This window comes from Cotesia typhae, unplaced genomic scaffold (genome assembly GCF_013202065.1).
Source record: "Cotesia typhae breed Kobodo isofemale line unplaced genomic scaffold, CoteBio_Ctyphae scaffold_152, whole genome shotgun sequence".
Classification (NCBI taxonomy): Eukaryota; Metazoa; Arthropoda; class Insecta; order Hymenoptera; family Braconidae; genus Cotesia; species Cotesia typhae.
The window spans coordinates 4,816,264-4,828,932 of record NW_027423776.1 but is presented as its reverse complement, the minus strand read 5'-3'; the positions used below and the strand labels follow the sequence as shown (position 1 = coordinate 4,828,932).

The 12,669-nt window shown below is 26.4% G+C and overlaps 2 protein-coding genes across 3 annotated transcripts; one reads left to right on the top strand and one right to left on the bottom strand.

Annotated features, from left to right (window-relative positions):
* The first annotated feature begins 2,311 nt into the window (after positions 1-2,311).
* Positions 2,312-4,405, top strand: LOC141536240 (divergent protein kinase domain 2A). Of its 2 annotated transcripts, XM_074256620.1 has the most exons (5): positions 2,359-2,413; positions 2,498-2,985; positions 3,648-3,948; positions 4,025-4,152; positions 4,220-4,405. In XM_074256620.1, the coding sequence occupies exons 1-5, from the start codon at positions 2,380-2,382 to the stop codon at positions 4,403-4,405; spliced, it is 1,137 nt and encodes a 378-aa protein (XP_074112721.1). In that variant the 5' UTR covers positions 2,359-2,379. The 2 variants fall into 2 exon arrangements, with proteins under 2 accessions (XP_074112720.1, XP_074112721.1); XM_074256619.1 differs by having other exon boundaries at positions 2,312-2,985.
* Positions 4,406-4,418: 13 nt separating this feature from the next.
* LOC141536235 (eukaryotic translation initiation factor 2-alpha kinase 1) lies at positions 4,419-8,797 on the bottom strand. Its single transcript, XM_074256609.1, has 9 exons — positions 8,662-8,797; positions 8,483-8,554; positions 8,224-8,376; positions 8,006-8,150; positions 6,545-7,373; positions 5,530-5,715; positions 5,243-5,398; positions 5,036-5,173; positions 4,419-4,950 (listed from the first exon to the last, which is right to left on the bottom strand). The coding sequence occupies exons 2-9, from the start codon at positions 8,544-8,546 to the stop codon at positions 4,687-4,689; spliced, it is 1,935 nt and encodes a 644-aa protein (XP_074112710.1). The 5' UTR covers positions 8,547-8,554; positions 8,662-8,797; the 3' UTR covers positions 4,419-4,686.
* Positions 8,798-12,669: the final 3,872 nt, after the last annotated feature.

Below are 12,669 nucleotides of genomic sequence, written 5' to 3'. Positions count from 1 at the left end.
ATAAGGGCGTATAGTAAAAATTCGATTATTTTTTCTAAGTCCGAATAAAATTTTTAGTTTAAAAAAAATTTTTTTTTGCATTTCTGCACGTTTCATACAAAAATGCGTTGATTCCCGAAAAAACAATTTTTTTATACGCCCTTATGGCATTCGAGGTGGGTCCCAGAAGCCATAAGAGCATATAAATTTTTTTTTTGCATTTCTGCCCATTTCGGACAGAAATATGGTGATTTCCGAAAAAAAAAATTTTATACGCCCTTATGGCTTTTCACCAGGACCTTTAGCCGGTATACGCCCTTAAGGCTTCTGGAACGCGAAATGATTAATTAATTATTAATAAATATTTCTTACATAATCTGATATTAAAGAATCATTTATCAAACTTGATAAATTTTCTTAAATATTAAAAAATTCTTCAATTAAGGGATAAAAAATTTCTGATAATAATAATGTCTCTTTTAGTGTCACTAATTAAAGCTTTTACTTTCGAGTTTAATATAATATAGAAAAGGAAGCAAAGTTTGAATTTTAGTTTAATTTAAGACTTTGCTTGTCTATCGGATATCGAGAAATTCCTCGGATGGTATATATATACCCTACTGACTAAATTGCTCCAGGGTAACCAAGATTTCGTGAAATTACTCATTCCATTTCCTTCAAAATATTACGAAACTTTGGTGCTCGTGTGGAAATGTACGACAAATTCCACGAAATTGCATTTATATTTAAACTTTTTCTCAGCGAACAATCTACGGTATTTAAAAATAAGTTTATGAAAAAAAAATTACAAAGTTAACTCAGGTTAAATTTGAATCTAAGCGATCAATTTCATAAATAGGTCAATTTAGATTTGATATATAATTAAATAAGTTATAATTACGGTCGATTAATATATGATAGATATATTTGAATATTTATTGAAGGTAGTAATTACGATTGCAATGCTCGATTTACTAAGTGGTATTAATGGTTATGTCGATAATCTGAGCTATGAATTTGAATAATCGATATAATATTAATTACGAAATTATTAACACTTAATTTAATATTGAGAAAATTAGTTATATACTTGCATTTAAATTAATTATTAAAGATAATTTAAACAGATTGATTTTGTTTATTTGTAAACGGAATTGAAAGTAAATTTATAAAAATATATACTGCGTCAAAAGAGTAGATCTCTTATCAAATTATAAATTAAAATTATATTAAAATTGATGGCACGAGTTGAACGTGTGCGTTACAAAGAAATTAAAAAAAAAAGGCTAAAAAATTCACTCGAGCGAGCTAATTAAATTTTCAACAAGTGCGAATGAGAGAAGCGAGATATGGAGCGACAGTTTTTCGTGTCGCGAATTAAAGACGCGGACGTGCTCTCTGATAAAAAAATTTCGCGCTAATCTAATTTAATCGCAAAATTTAATAACACTCTTCTCTAGTTTTTTCCAGAGTTGCTGAAGATTGACTCACGGCAAAGTGAAGCTTTACATTTTTTACGTCCTGAAAAAATTATTAATTTTTCTTTATTTGTTAGAAATTATTTAATAATTACGATTAAAATTATAATTGTTAATTAGAAAAATTTTAAACAATTAATTGTTTCTAATGAAGAGTGTTGTTAAATTTATCAAGAAGAATTCTGTAAAATTTTTTATCTCAGCCTGGAAAATAAGAATTTACAAAAAGCTGCTCATTGATGAAAACTGATTTTTTTATTAAAAGTTTTTATGAATACTGCTAGATGGCAGTACTGATTCTCTGAAAGTGTAGATATTGATAACGATTGTTCCTACGGTACCGATTTCACAAATTGATGATTAACTTAATAATTAAAAAATTTTCTTAAAAATTCTTATTTAAACTAAACTATTTATAAAAAAATTTTCAATTTTCTTAGTGGAAAGTTAAAAAAAAAAAACCGCCTCATTTATTTAAAAAGAAAACTGAAAAAAATTAATTTGAATCAAGAAAAAAATTTTTTAATTAAGAAAGAAATTCTTTAATCAAGTAAAATATACTTAAAGAAAAATTTCTTAGTTTAAAAATTTTTCTCTTGTAACAAGTTAATTTTTTTTCGCGGTCATTCTTTCAAATTTCGTAGCTTGCTGTAATGGTCACGTGGTTAGTGAACATATGATTTAAAATATGAGAAAATAACCTTAAAACAAATCGTTTTTTAATGAAATGTGATGAAAACTAACAGCTGATAATTGATAATTTTAAGAATTTTGTAACAAATAAATCAAGGCGAAAAAAATATATAAAAAAAATTGACGTTTAGAAATTTCAAAAAACTACAAATGCAATTTTTTGGAAGAAATTTATTTGTTAAAAAAATTAAAAAATTGTCAAGTGACAGCTAACTTTAATGTCATTGAAATGTGTAGATTGTTTTTAAAAAAATTTATAAAACGTAAATATCTTCTAACAATCGTTATTATCTTCTCAAGTATTATTACTATCCAAGTAATTAATTTACTATCGCCCAACATATTAGAATTGACCGAACTATCAAAGTGTCCTGCGTGTTATGGAACTACTGCGTGCGCAAAAATATTTGACAGTGATTTATCGTTTGAGTTCTATGATCTTTTCACAACTTTATCGCACTTGTTTGCAGCAAAGAATGTTTTCTATGCTACTCTAGAGGGCACTAGAGTCGTTCTGAAGAAACTCGCTCATAACAATGAATTTTATTTATTCGATCGCATGATCTGCGAAAGTAAAAAATTAAAACATTTATGTATTGACAACATTAATAAAAATAATAATGTTGAAATTTTTGATGAAGAATACTATTTATCGTTAATTGTATCTGAGGTATCTCTAAATGTCATCAATGGAAATTCTAAATTAATTTTATGTCCAACTACGGGACATTTGAAAAATATTTTTAATTTATCACAAAACTATACGTTTTATGAAAATGATTATATTAATTTATGGACATTAATTAAAATTAATCCTGAGCCCATTATTCTTCAGGCAAGTAACATTTTTTTAATGATAATATAATTTTAAATGAAGAAAACACAATATAAAACCTAATTATCCGTAATTTTTTTTAATTTTTATAACAAATAAATTATTATGAAAAATTGTAATAAAAAAATTTCATTCCTAGAAATTAAAAAAAATTACAAGTGCAAATTCCTTGAAAAAAAATTCTTTTTCAATCTATATGTCGCGTGCTAATTGCAAAAAAGAGCGCATAGTTACAGGTAAGTAGGAATCCATGCTAAAAGGACGCATAAAAAAGGTTTTTTGTCATTCTTCTTAAAATCGCTCAAAATACAAAGATCTGTAAAAAAAAAAATCGAACATCCTAAAGCTAAAAGGGCGTAACTCTATATGTGTTCTTTTAGCTTTTAGAAACGGAGTGCCTATAGAAAAAAATTTAAGTTTTTATAAAAAATTTTGATAAATAGCTTCACAAGACATAAAATAAAAAAGTTTAATAAAAAAAAAATTTCTTAACAGCCGGTCCCTACGATAACAGTTTTATGTTTTTCTTTTAAACAAATTTTCTATTACTAGTTCAATTTTTAAAAATGAAAAAAAAAAAAAAAAAAAACGGCCAAATATCCGCAGATTTCAGGTTCATAAAATGAACTCGTATTTATTTAAAGATTTTTTTATGCTTGTAGATCCTGAAAGCCGATGAAGGATGGCCAGTAGCCAAATTCTACGGCGCTTGTGGCCGATTAGTAGTAGAAGAATACGCGGGTCTACCTCTGACAGTTTATTACCAGGAAGGATGGCTATGGCGAGCCAAAATTGCAATCAGATTACTTGAATCAGCCCATGCATTCACATTCCGTAGTCCAGAATACTCGTTCTATCTGACCGATTTATCATCCGATAACATTGTCATTGATGAAAGCGATAATCCAGTGTTCATTGATCTGGAGAATATAATTATTCTGCACCGGAATATTCCCACTGAAGGTAATTATCATCATCAGTTCCAAACTAATTAATTCACAATAGAAAAATGTAAAACAAAATATTTTTTTAATTCAAGAACAACCACAACACTGGAACTCCATACATACCAGCGATAGCATTGACTGTGATAATTGTTTTTCATTCTCTCCTAATGACATTTGCAGTCATCACATAAGTGATCACAATTATTATTCTGTTTGCCAGGTATATAATCAAAATAAGTTTTCACGCAAGAACCATTAATTATTAATCAAGCTTTCTTCTTTTTCAGTATATTTTATCGAGTAAAAACGAGAACGGTTTTTTACATTCTATACCTTCTGAAATTTTAAAAAATTACCAGGAATTGAAAATCATGATCGATGAATGTGCGTCACCTCGAAGATCAAAGTCACGGATCGAAGCCGGAAACCAATTGAAAGAAATTTTACAGCGTGTTTTAAGAGATTTGAATTAAAAAAAAAAAAAAATACTTGGTATAAAAATTAATTTATCTAAAAAAAATTATTACTTTTTACATTAAATTATTCAGTCATAGTACAAAACTCTATGTACATCAAAAGGCTGCAATATCATAAAAAATATATGGTACACGCTGTCCTCTTTAATACTTTACCCTGAACGAATTTACTAACATTTATGACTGATAATAAAATCGCGGGCTATACACATCTAAGTAACTATAAAAATCACACAAAAATAAATAGATCATTTTGAATTTAAAATATTGACTGGCGATTACTTTTTTTTCAAGTGCTTGTCTTTCATATCACCGAGTAGTCTTTTTAATCTGACATTATTCCTTACTGATTCTTTTTTCAATGAATTTAGCAGCATAATATTGAGATCTGTTAAAAATATTATGTCTCTATCTTTATTTTCAATCTCTGATTTTAGTCTATCTATGATGAAATCCTTGTTGGTCTCAAACTCTTCTAACAGGTCGTCCGCTGATGGCCGCTCATTAGGATCAGCAATTAGTAGTTTTATAATCACCTCGGCCTAGTAAAAAAAATTGCCAAATTTATATTAAATAATTATTTAAGTAATATGATAATTTAATAATTATTATATTGATATGTCTTACGTATTTTTTGTATTGTTCTTCTAAAGAATCAGGAATTTTTCCTTGCTTTAATGATCTCATTATATCATTAAGCTCCATGAAAGTTGTTGTTGGATATATTAACTCTACAAGGATGATTCCAAGACTATACAAATCACTCTATAAAAAAATATATTTAACTACAAATCTAAGTTAAGGCATGAAGAAATTTATAGTAAAAAAAAGTACCTTTGAGTCACAACTACCATTAAGTTGTTCAGGCGCTGCATACATTTCAGTCCCAACTGGTTTATGGCCATCAGTTTCTCTAGATAAGCAAGCTAGACCAAAATCTCCAATCTGTATTTGAAGTTTTTTTGATGTTGAAATGAAAATGTTACATGGCTAAAAAAAATGAATATTTAATACTTAATAATTTTATTTTTTATCAAATAAAATGAAAAATTAAATACTTAAAAATGTTACTACTGAAAAATTATTTAAAAATTAAATCAAGGATCTATTAAAATAATTACTTTAATATCATGATGAACAATGCCACGCGAATGAATATATTGCAAGCCCATTAAAATTTGCTTATATATTTCATTGATTGTCGATACCGGGCTGGTTTCAGTTGTTTCATTTCTTTCATCCAACCACTTTCTCAGCGTCTGCTCACACAATGCCATTTGAATGTACAGAGTTAAAACATCTGGCCTCTAAAAAATAGATAAGTTTTCATGAGTTATTTTTTTAATGTTAATTTAATGGAAAAAAAGTGTTAAAAAAAATACATCTTTAAGAAGGTATTCTGGCTTAGAAGCATGAATTTCAGGTAATTTTTTGAAGTGCCGTAAAAAAAAGGCAATCAATATTTTTAGTATCCATTTTCTTATGTTATTGATTAACATTGTAAGAATACAGAACAGAATAAAAAAATTAATAAATTTGAAAATTCAAAAAATTAGCAGCTGATGAAGTGGACGGAGTCTCAAAAAATTTGCACGTGACCATACCCACGATTCTAACTCTCCTAGGAATCTGAAATAAAAAAATGAAAAAAATTATTAATCTAGAGCAATGTTGATATGGCTGGAACTATGGAAAAGTTGAAAAAAAATTTTTTCACAAAATAACGACTGTCTAAAAAAAAAAAAAAATTTTTTTTTACCACTTTTGTTAACTTTTTCAAATTTCTTAAAAATAATAAAAACTGAAATTTGGGGATGATCGTAGTTCCAGCCAAAACGACGTTACTCTAGATTAATAATTTTTTTTTTCAGGTTGCTAGAAGGGTTGGAATCGTAGATATGGTCATATGCCAATTTTTTGAGACCCCTCCAATTCATCAGCTGCTAATTTTTTGAATTTTCAATTTTTTTTTATGTTTTTTTTTTTTGTATTTTTACAATGTTAATAAATAACTCATAAAAAATGGATGCTAAAAATAATGATTGCCTTTTTTTTACGGTACTTAAAAAAATTACCCGAAATTCAGGCTTCTAGACGAGAATACCCCTTTAATATAGAATTAAAAAAAAATCTTACAGGTTTGTATTCGCAAACTTGTTGACTATGACTTTCTAACTTTGAATTATTTTCTTCAATACTATTTTCTCCAATATTACTTTTTTTAATATAATTTTCTTCTGTACTACTTTTTTCTCCATCATCAGAATTAATTTCTTTAGAACAACTCGCTGAGGAAGGACTATTGTTACTAGAATTATTATTATCTTCTCTAAAGCTAATCATCGAATCAGTAGAATCAGACGAGTTGCTTTTACCGATACTTTTATCATTAAGACTAATTCCTTTATTGATCACTAGCGGCTTGAGTTGACCATGAAAATCAGCGTTATTATTTACACATATATTTATCTTGCTGCTATTACTGTTACTACTACCGCCACTATCGCTATCACTATTAACATTAATCCTAATATGAACATTAGTAGAGCACCCAGATTCTTTGGAATCTCTTACAGACAATCCCTTGAAGCAGTTGGATAGGTGTGATGGCTTCGGAGGCGAGTTATCACGACTATTATAATGACTATCAATATTTTTACTACTACCTGGCGATTCTTCGTCTCCAGAGTCTGCAATAAGTGGTACATTATCCAAAGGACCATTTTCAATCCACGCATTTCTGTACGAAATTATATTTCTATGTTGCAATCTGGCTAGTGTCTTTACTTCTTCTAATATTTTTATTATTCTGTAAGACTTTTCACGTGTAACACAAATTTTTTTAATGGCGTACTCGTGTTGGTCAAGATTATGACGAGCTTTATAAACACTTCCAAAACTACCGGATGCGATAAATTTTAGTTCTTCAAAATCATTCTTGTATCGTGTACTGCTCACTGAATTGCTAGTCATAAAAAAAATTAAAAATTAATAATGAATAGAAAAAAAAATAATTTAAATTAATTCATTACAATTGTAAAATTAAGAGACATTTGATCTATTCTTTAAAAGATAAATTATGAAAGAAAATTTCCACATGTAAAAATCATCAAACTTTTCTAGAATTATTAGGTAGATTTCTTTAGAAATCTATCTACCAAATTTATCTTAAACTTCATCTTATTACCTTCAATTTATACTATAATTTGTCTGGTGTTGATAATTTTTTTTAATTAATTCCGTAATTTCGAAAATTTGAAAAAATTTTACATTAACTTTTTTCGGCCCTTTTTCTTCAAATAATATTTAAACCGCAAAAGATAGCTTAAATCTATCAAATTTATGTCAAAATTCATATAGGAAAACTACCTATCTATGTCGGGTGTGGCCGAATGGTGTTTTTTTTTTTTGTTTATTAAATAAAATTGAAAAATTTTGAAATAATAATTTAAGTGTCACTAATTAAAAAACTTGATTGAGTGTTAAAATAAAGAAAATTTTGATTGAGTAACAAATAAAAGTTATCAAATAAAAAAATTAATAGTTATCAATAAAAATTATAAAAAAAAAAAAAAAATAGTTAAAAATTTTAATTACCTCGGATTTGGTATGATGTCATTAGCAGTTAATACTGTCTTTATAACATCACACAATACTTTAAATTGATTAATAAGCTGATTTATAGCAACCGACTCACAAGGATTATCTACTATTTTTAATTTGCCATATCTGTCTTTAAAATCTGCAACAATATAAAATTAATTACCACAAAGAAAATAAAATTAAACATAGCAATAAATAACAAATTACACTACTTGAATGCACACGATCCCTAGTTTTCTTATTTTTTTTTAACATTTCACAAATTTCTGTCAACAAAGCAATAAACACCGTCGATGACATTGACGATGAAGCGACTGGGATGACTTGTGCATTCGCTGACGAATTGCTTTCATTATTTTGACCATCTAAAATAAAATATAAATATAAAAATTGCAATAAATAATTATAAATATTTAAATTGTTTACAAATTTTGCGGTAACTTAATAAAATTTTTTTTATGAGTAACAAACCTTTTGGAGAATATAAATTGCTAAGTAATCTAATGATAACCTTGTAAATATCTTCATTTTCCATTATTCAAACTTTTGAAGTAATTACATCAATTAGTAAGTATATTTTGCGTGATTATTTCGTACATAATAATATTCACTGATAGAATCTTATCACAGCAGCCAGAAACAGTACTTACTAAATTTTTAATATTTTGAATGTTCGTGTCGCAGTCTTATAGAAATTCACACTCGTATGATATGAGAATGGTGTTATTACTTTATCACATTACATTTTGTTGGTTATGATGCACATGGAGTCATCGTAAGAAACATGTGTATTTAGTCTAGAACACTCTGAAACTGTTTACGGCTATTTTATATACCTGTATTTATATATTTATATTTCCTTTTAATTTTACCTACTGTTACTGATGTAGATAATTACAATTTACTCCAATTACTCCACGAATTTTGTGCTTAATATATTTTTAAACATTCAAATGCGCAAAAGTAGTGACATATTTCGGCTGTAAATTTTTAAATTATTAACTGTCAGCTAATTGTATTTTGGCGGGAAAAGTTGTCACTTCCTTGCCAAGAGTTGGTAAGCGTGGTATTTATGTTTTACAAGTATGAAAATATGAAAATGATAAATTTGACATAATATGCCAAAATGACATTAAATTCAGCTGTCACCACAATTATTTTGAATTTTCTTTAATAAATAAATTATAGCAAAAAAAAATATTAAAAAAATGTACTTGTAGAAATTTTAATAAATTAAAAATGTAATTTTTTTAAAATAATTTTTTAGAACTAATTTTTTTGTTAAAGAAAATTAAAAAATTGTCAAGTGACAGCTAAATTTAATGTCATTATGTCAAAAAAGTAAAATTGGGTAAAAATATTAAAATTTTAATTTTTTCATTTAAAATTGTAAGTACAAAATAGATATTATAATTAAAAATCAAAGACACCATCATTTTTGGATTTTAACATTTCTTTAGACTTTTATAACAATTAAATTATAATGAAAAATGAACAAATAAAACTTGAACTTCTAGCTAAATCTGAAAAAATAAACAAATTTTGAATAAATTAAAAAAACAACTTGAAAAAGCAATACCTTCATCATATAAAGTTGTATTGGAAATAATTGAGTGCCTTAATAACAGAGACCTTGATTTATTCATCAAATCTTTTAATTTGTAATGTTATATAAATCTATGTAATAATTTTTTTAAATGTCAAAATTAATTGTTCATTTCATCGAAACTATTTTCATTCCATTTTAATTATTTGTCAGATAGTAGGCTACTATTAAACGGAAAAAACACTTCAAAGGTTGAATTATAACATTTGATGATTGTACAGATTGACCATCCTGCCCCGCCGTCAGTCTTACGGCTTTAAATAAATTTTATTATTTTTGTAAAGAATTTTTATATGAAAAATCATATAAATTCTACTTGATTTTGTCGGGTTTAAATACATTTATTATGGCTTATCAGCTCATCGTTAGAATAATCTATACTAATTTTATAAAGAGGAAAGATTTGATTGTTTGTTTGTTTGCATTTAATAGGCTCCGAAACTACTGAGCCGATTTGAAAAATTCTTTCACTGTTGAGAAGCTACACTATCCTCGGGTGACATAGGCTATATTACATTAAAATTAATTGCACGACTCATGATACGAAGTATTAGAGAGTGCTTTACGATCGAAAAATTTTTTTCGCTTCATTTCGGTAACGATTGTTATTATTACAACCTTGTTAGTTCACGGAATCAAGATATTTTGCATACTATTGTCAAGATAATTTAATGGAATCAATTTGACACTTATCAAAAATTTATTTAGTGCAATAGAAATGGAAAAAACATCAAAATAGGTCCAAAACATTTCCTGTCAGTCATGTATGAAACTCTGGAAACACTCTCTTGCGAATATAACTTGCGAAAAAATGCATTAATTTAGTTAAATTTTTTTTTTTTTTTAATTCTTTGAGAGACTTGTAGATCATCGAATGCAAATGGCTTGGTAATTCAATGTCGTTTATTTACAATTATTAAAATAAAACAAAACCCAGAAGACTGTAAATCTAGATATATTGTGTAAATTTATCCCACTAGAGGCACTTGCGCATTATCGTGTAATTTTAACTGTTTTATATATATATATATATATATATATATATATATATATATATATATATATATATATATATATATATATATTTTTTTTAATTCTTTATTTTACTAATATTTCATAATTAAACGAGCATTATGAGTTGTGTACTTTTGGATTTTCCAAACTTTCTTGAAATTTTTTTTAAATACCCGTGCAAAACCAGGGCGGACTATTAATTTTAGATAATTTTATGAATACTTCTTTTTTCTTTTTTTTTTTTTTCACCCTTATCTTCATCAATTTCTTAAACATTTGCTTTGTTATTGTCTTTTCCACTAAAAATTTAATCTATTTAATTACACATATATTTTCTGTCCAAATTTTTCGAACTGAATATTTATTAAAAATAATATACAAGATACTGTGCAAAATTTATCTTTTAAAATTTTTCATTAATACTTTTAAAAAAACTGCCCGTAAAAATACTTCGACAATAAAAATTCCGACCGATTGAAATTTTTTAATTTATAACATTTAATATTCTACCTGCAGTTATACAATAATTAAAAAGTATTTCCTAAAGCAAACATCAAATTATAATTTAAAAAAAAATTCATGTTTTAACTTTCACGTCAAAACATTTATATTTTAAAAATTCCCCTCATTTTAAACATACTGAGTATGATTATCGAACTAGTTGGATTTTCAAGGGACACTCACATTTGACTGTTACATTAAATATAATTCCATAACATTTACCATTAATTCAATCAATCATACTTAGAATTAAAAAAATGTATTATTTCAAACATAAAAATACTTCCGACGTCAAACTGTGATTTCAAAAGTAATAAATTAAAAATTTATCCAAACCCGGATACAAAAAAAATTAAAAGTAAAATTTCAGTAATGATAAAAAGTAAATCTATCTAATTACTTTTTATTTTTCAAAACCACTATTTTATCCCGCAACAAGACAGCTAATGTAATTATCACAGATTAATTTTAGTTACCAATATACATGCCTAATAGTAGTTACAAAATACCAATCATCAATATAAATGTAACCAACAGATTCAAACTTAATTAAGCAATAAATGAAAATTGATCAATAAAAATTTCCATTAACTCCGTTAATTTATCACAATTGTTTTCACTCATTATTTACTATGCATCTAAATATTAAGCATCTCATATAACAGAGTTTGTATATTGTAAATAAAATTTTATCTATAGAAAACTCGTTTTCATTTTTTATTTTTCCAAACTTTCTTCACTTTTATTTTTACTCGATTAATTACATCAAATAATTTAAATAATAATTAAAACAAATTTTAAAAAATTCTTCAATAGCTAAAAATATTATTTCTTAATAATAAAAAACTAAAGTTAATAAACAAAAATATTTCGTCAATTTAAAATATTCATCTGATATGAAAGTAGGTATGAGAAATTAAAAACAAGTCTTCTTTTCAAGACTATTGCAAAATTAACGAGGAAAAAAATACATACAATATATTTTAAAAAAAATAATAAAAAATAATGAATGGAGCTAAATGAGGTAAAGGAAGCAACGCAAGATTTTTAAGTAAAAAAAAACAATTAAATAAATTGAATATTACAGTATGGGGCCATAAACTTTGATATTAAACCAACAGTAAGGATGTGAAGAAAGCCTGAAGGCTTCTATTGACGTTATTTTATTGAATTTGATCAGTTTAATTTAATTTTTTATTACTATTGCTATTGACTATTATTATATTGAGATGATTCTATGCGTTATGAGAGACACAGGTTGAGGCCAAGTGAAGTAATTAGCCGTGGAGGAATTGAAGTTGGTTAACTCCTGTCTTCAATGACTTCACTTTGGTATTTGCTGTAGTTACGGTGTCTTATGTCGGAAAAAATGTCTAGATCTATGTAATAAGTACCCTACTGTGTGTTCAGTACTGCAATGCTCTTTATCTATACTGTATTACATATACTACCTGTCCTCCTGTCCATGAAGACGAGGTTTAGCTTTTTAATGTTGAATATGAAGAACGATTGGTTAAATGTTGGTGGGAGCTATTTG

Coding starts and splice junctions, on each gene's coding strand:
- LOC141536240 (XM_074256619.1), top strand. CDS start 2,380: ATGTGTAGATTGTTTTTAAAAAAATTTATAAAACGTAAATATCTTCTA. Junction 2,986..3,647: donor CTGAGCCCATTATTCTTCAG/GCAAGTAACATT, acceptor TTATGCTTGTAG/ATCCTGAAAGCCGATGAAGG. Junction 4,153..4,219: donor ATTATTATTCTGTTTGCCAG/GTATATAATCAA, acceptor CTTCTTTTTCAG/TATATTTTATCGAGTAAAAA.
- LOC141536235 (XM_074256609.1), bottom strand. CDS start 8,546: ATGGAAAATGAAGATATTTACAAGGTTATCATTAGATTACTTAGCAAT. Junction 7,374..8,005: donor GACATCATACCAAATCCGAG/GTAATTAAAATT, acceptor TTTTATGACTAG/CAATTCAGTGAGCAGTACAC. Junction 5,716..6,544: donor AAGTTTGCGAATACAAACCT/GTAAGATTTTTT, acceptor TCTATTTTTTAG/AGGCCAGATGTTTTAACTCT.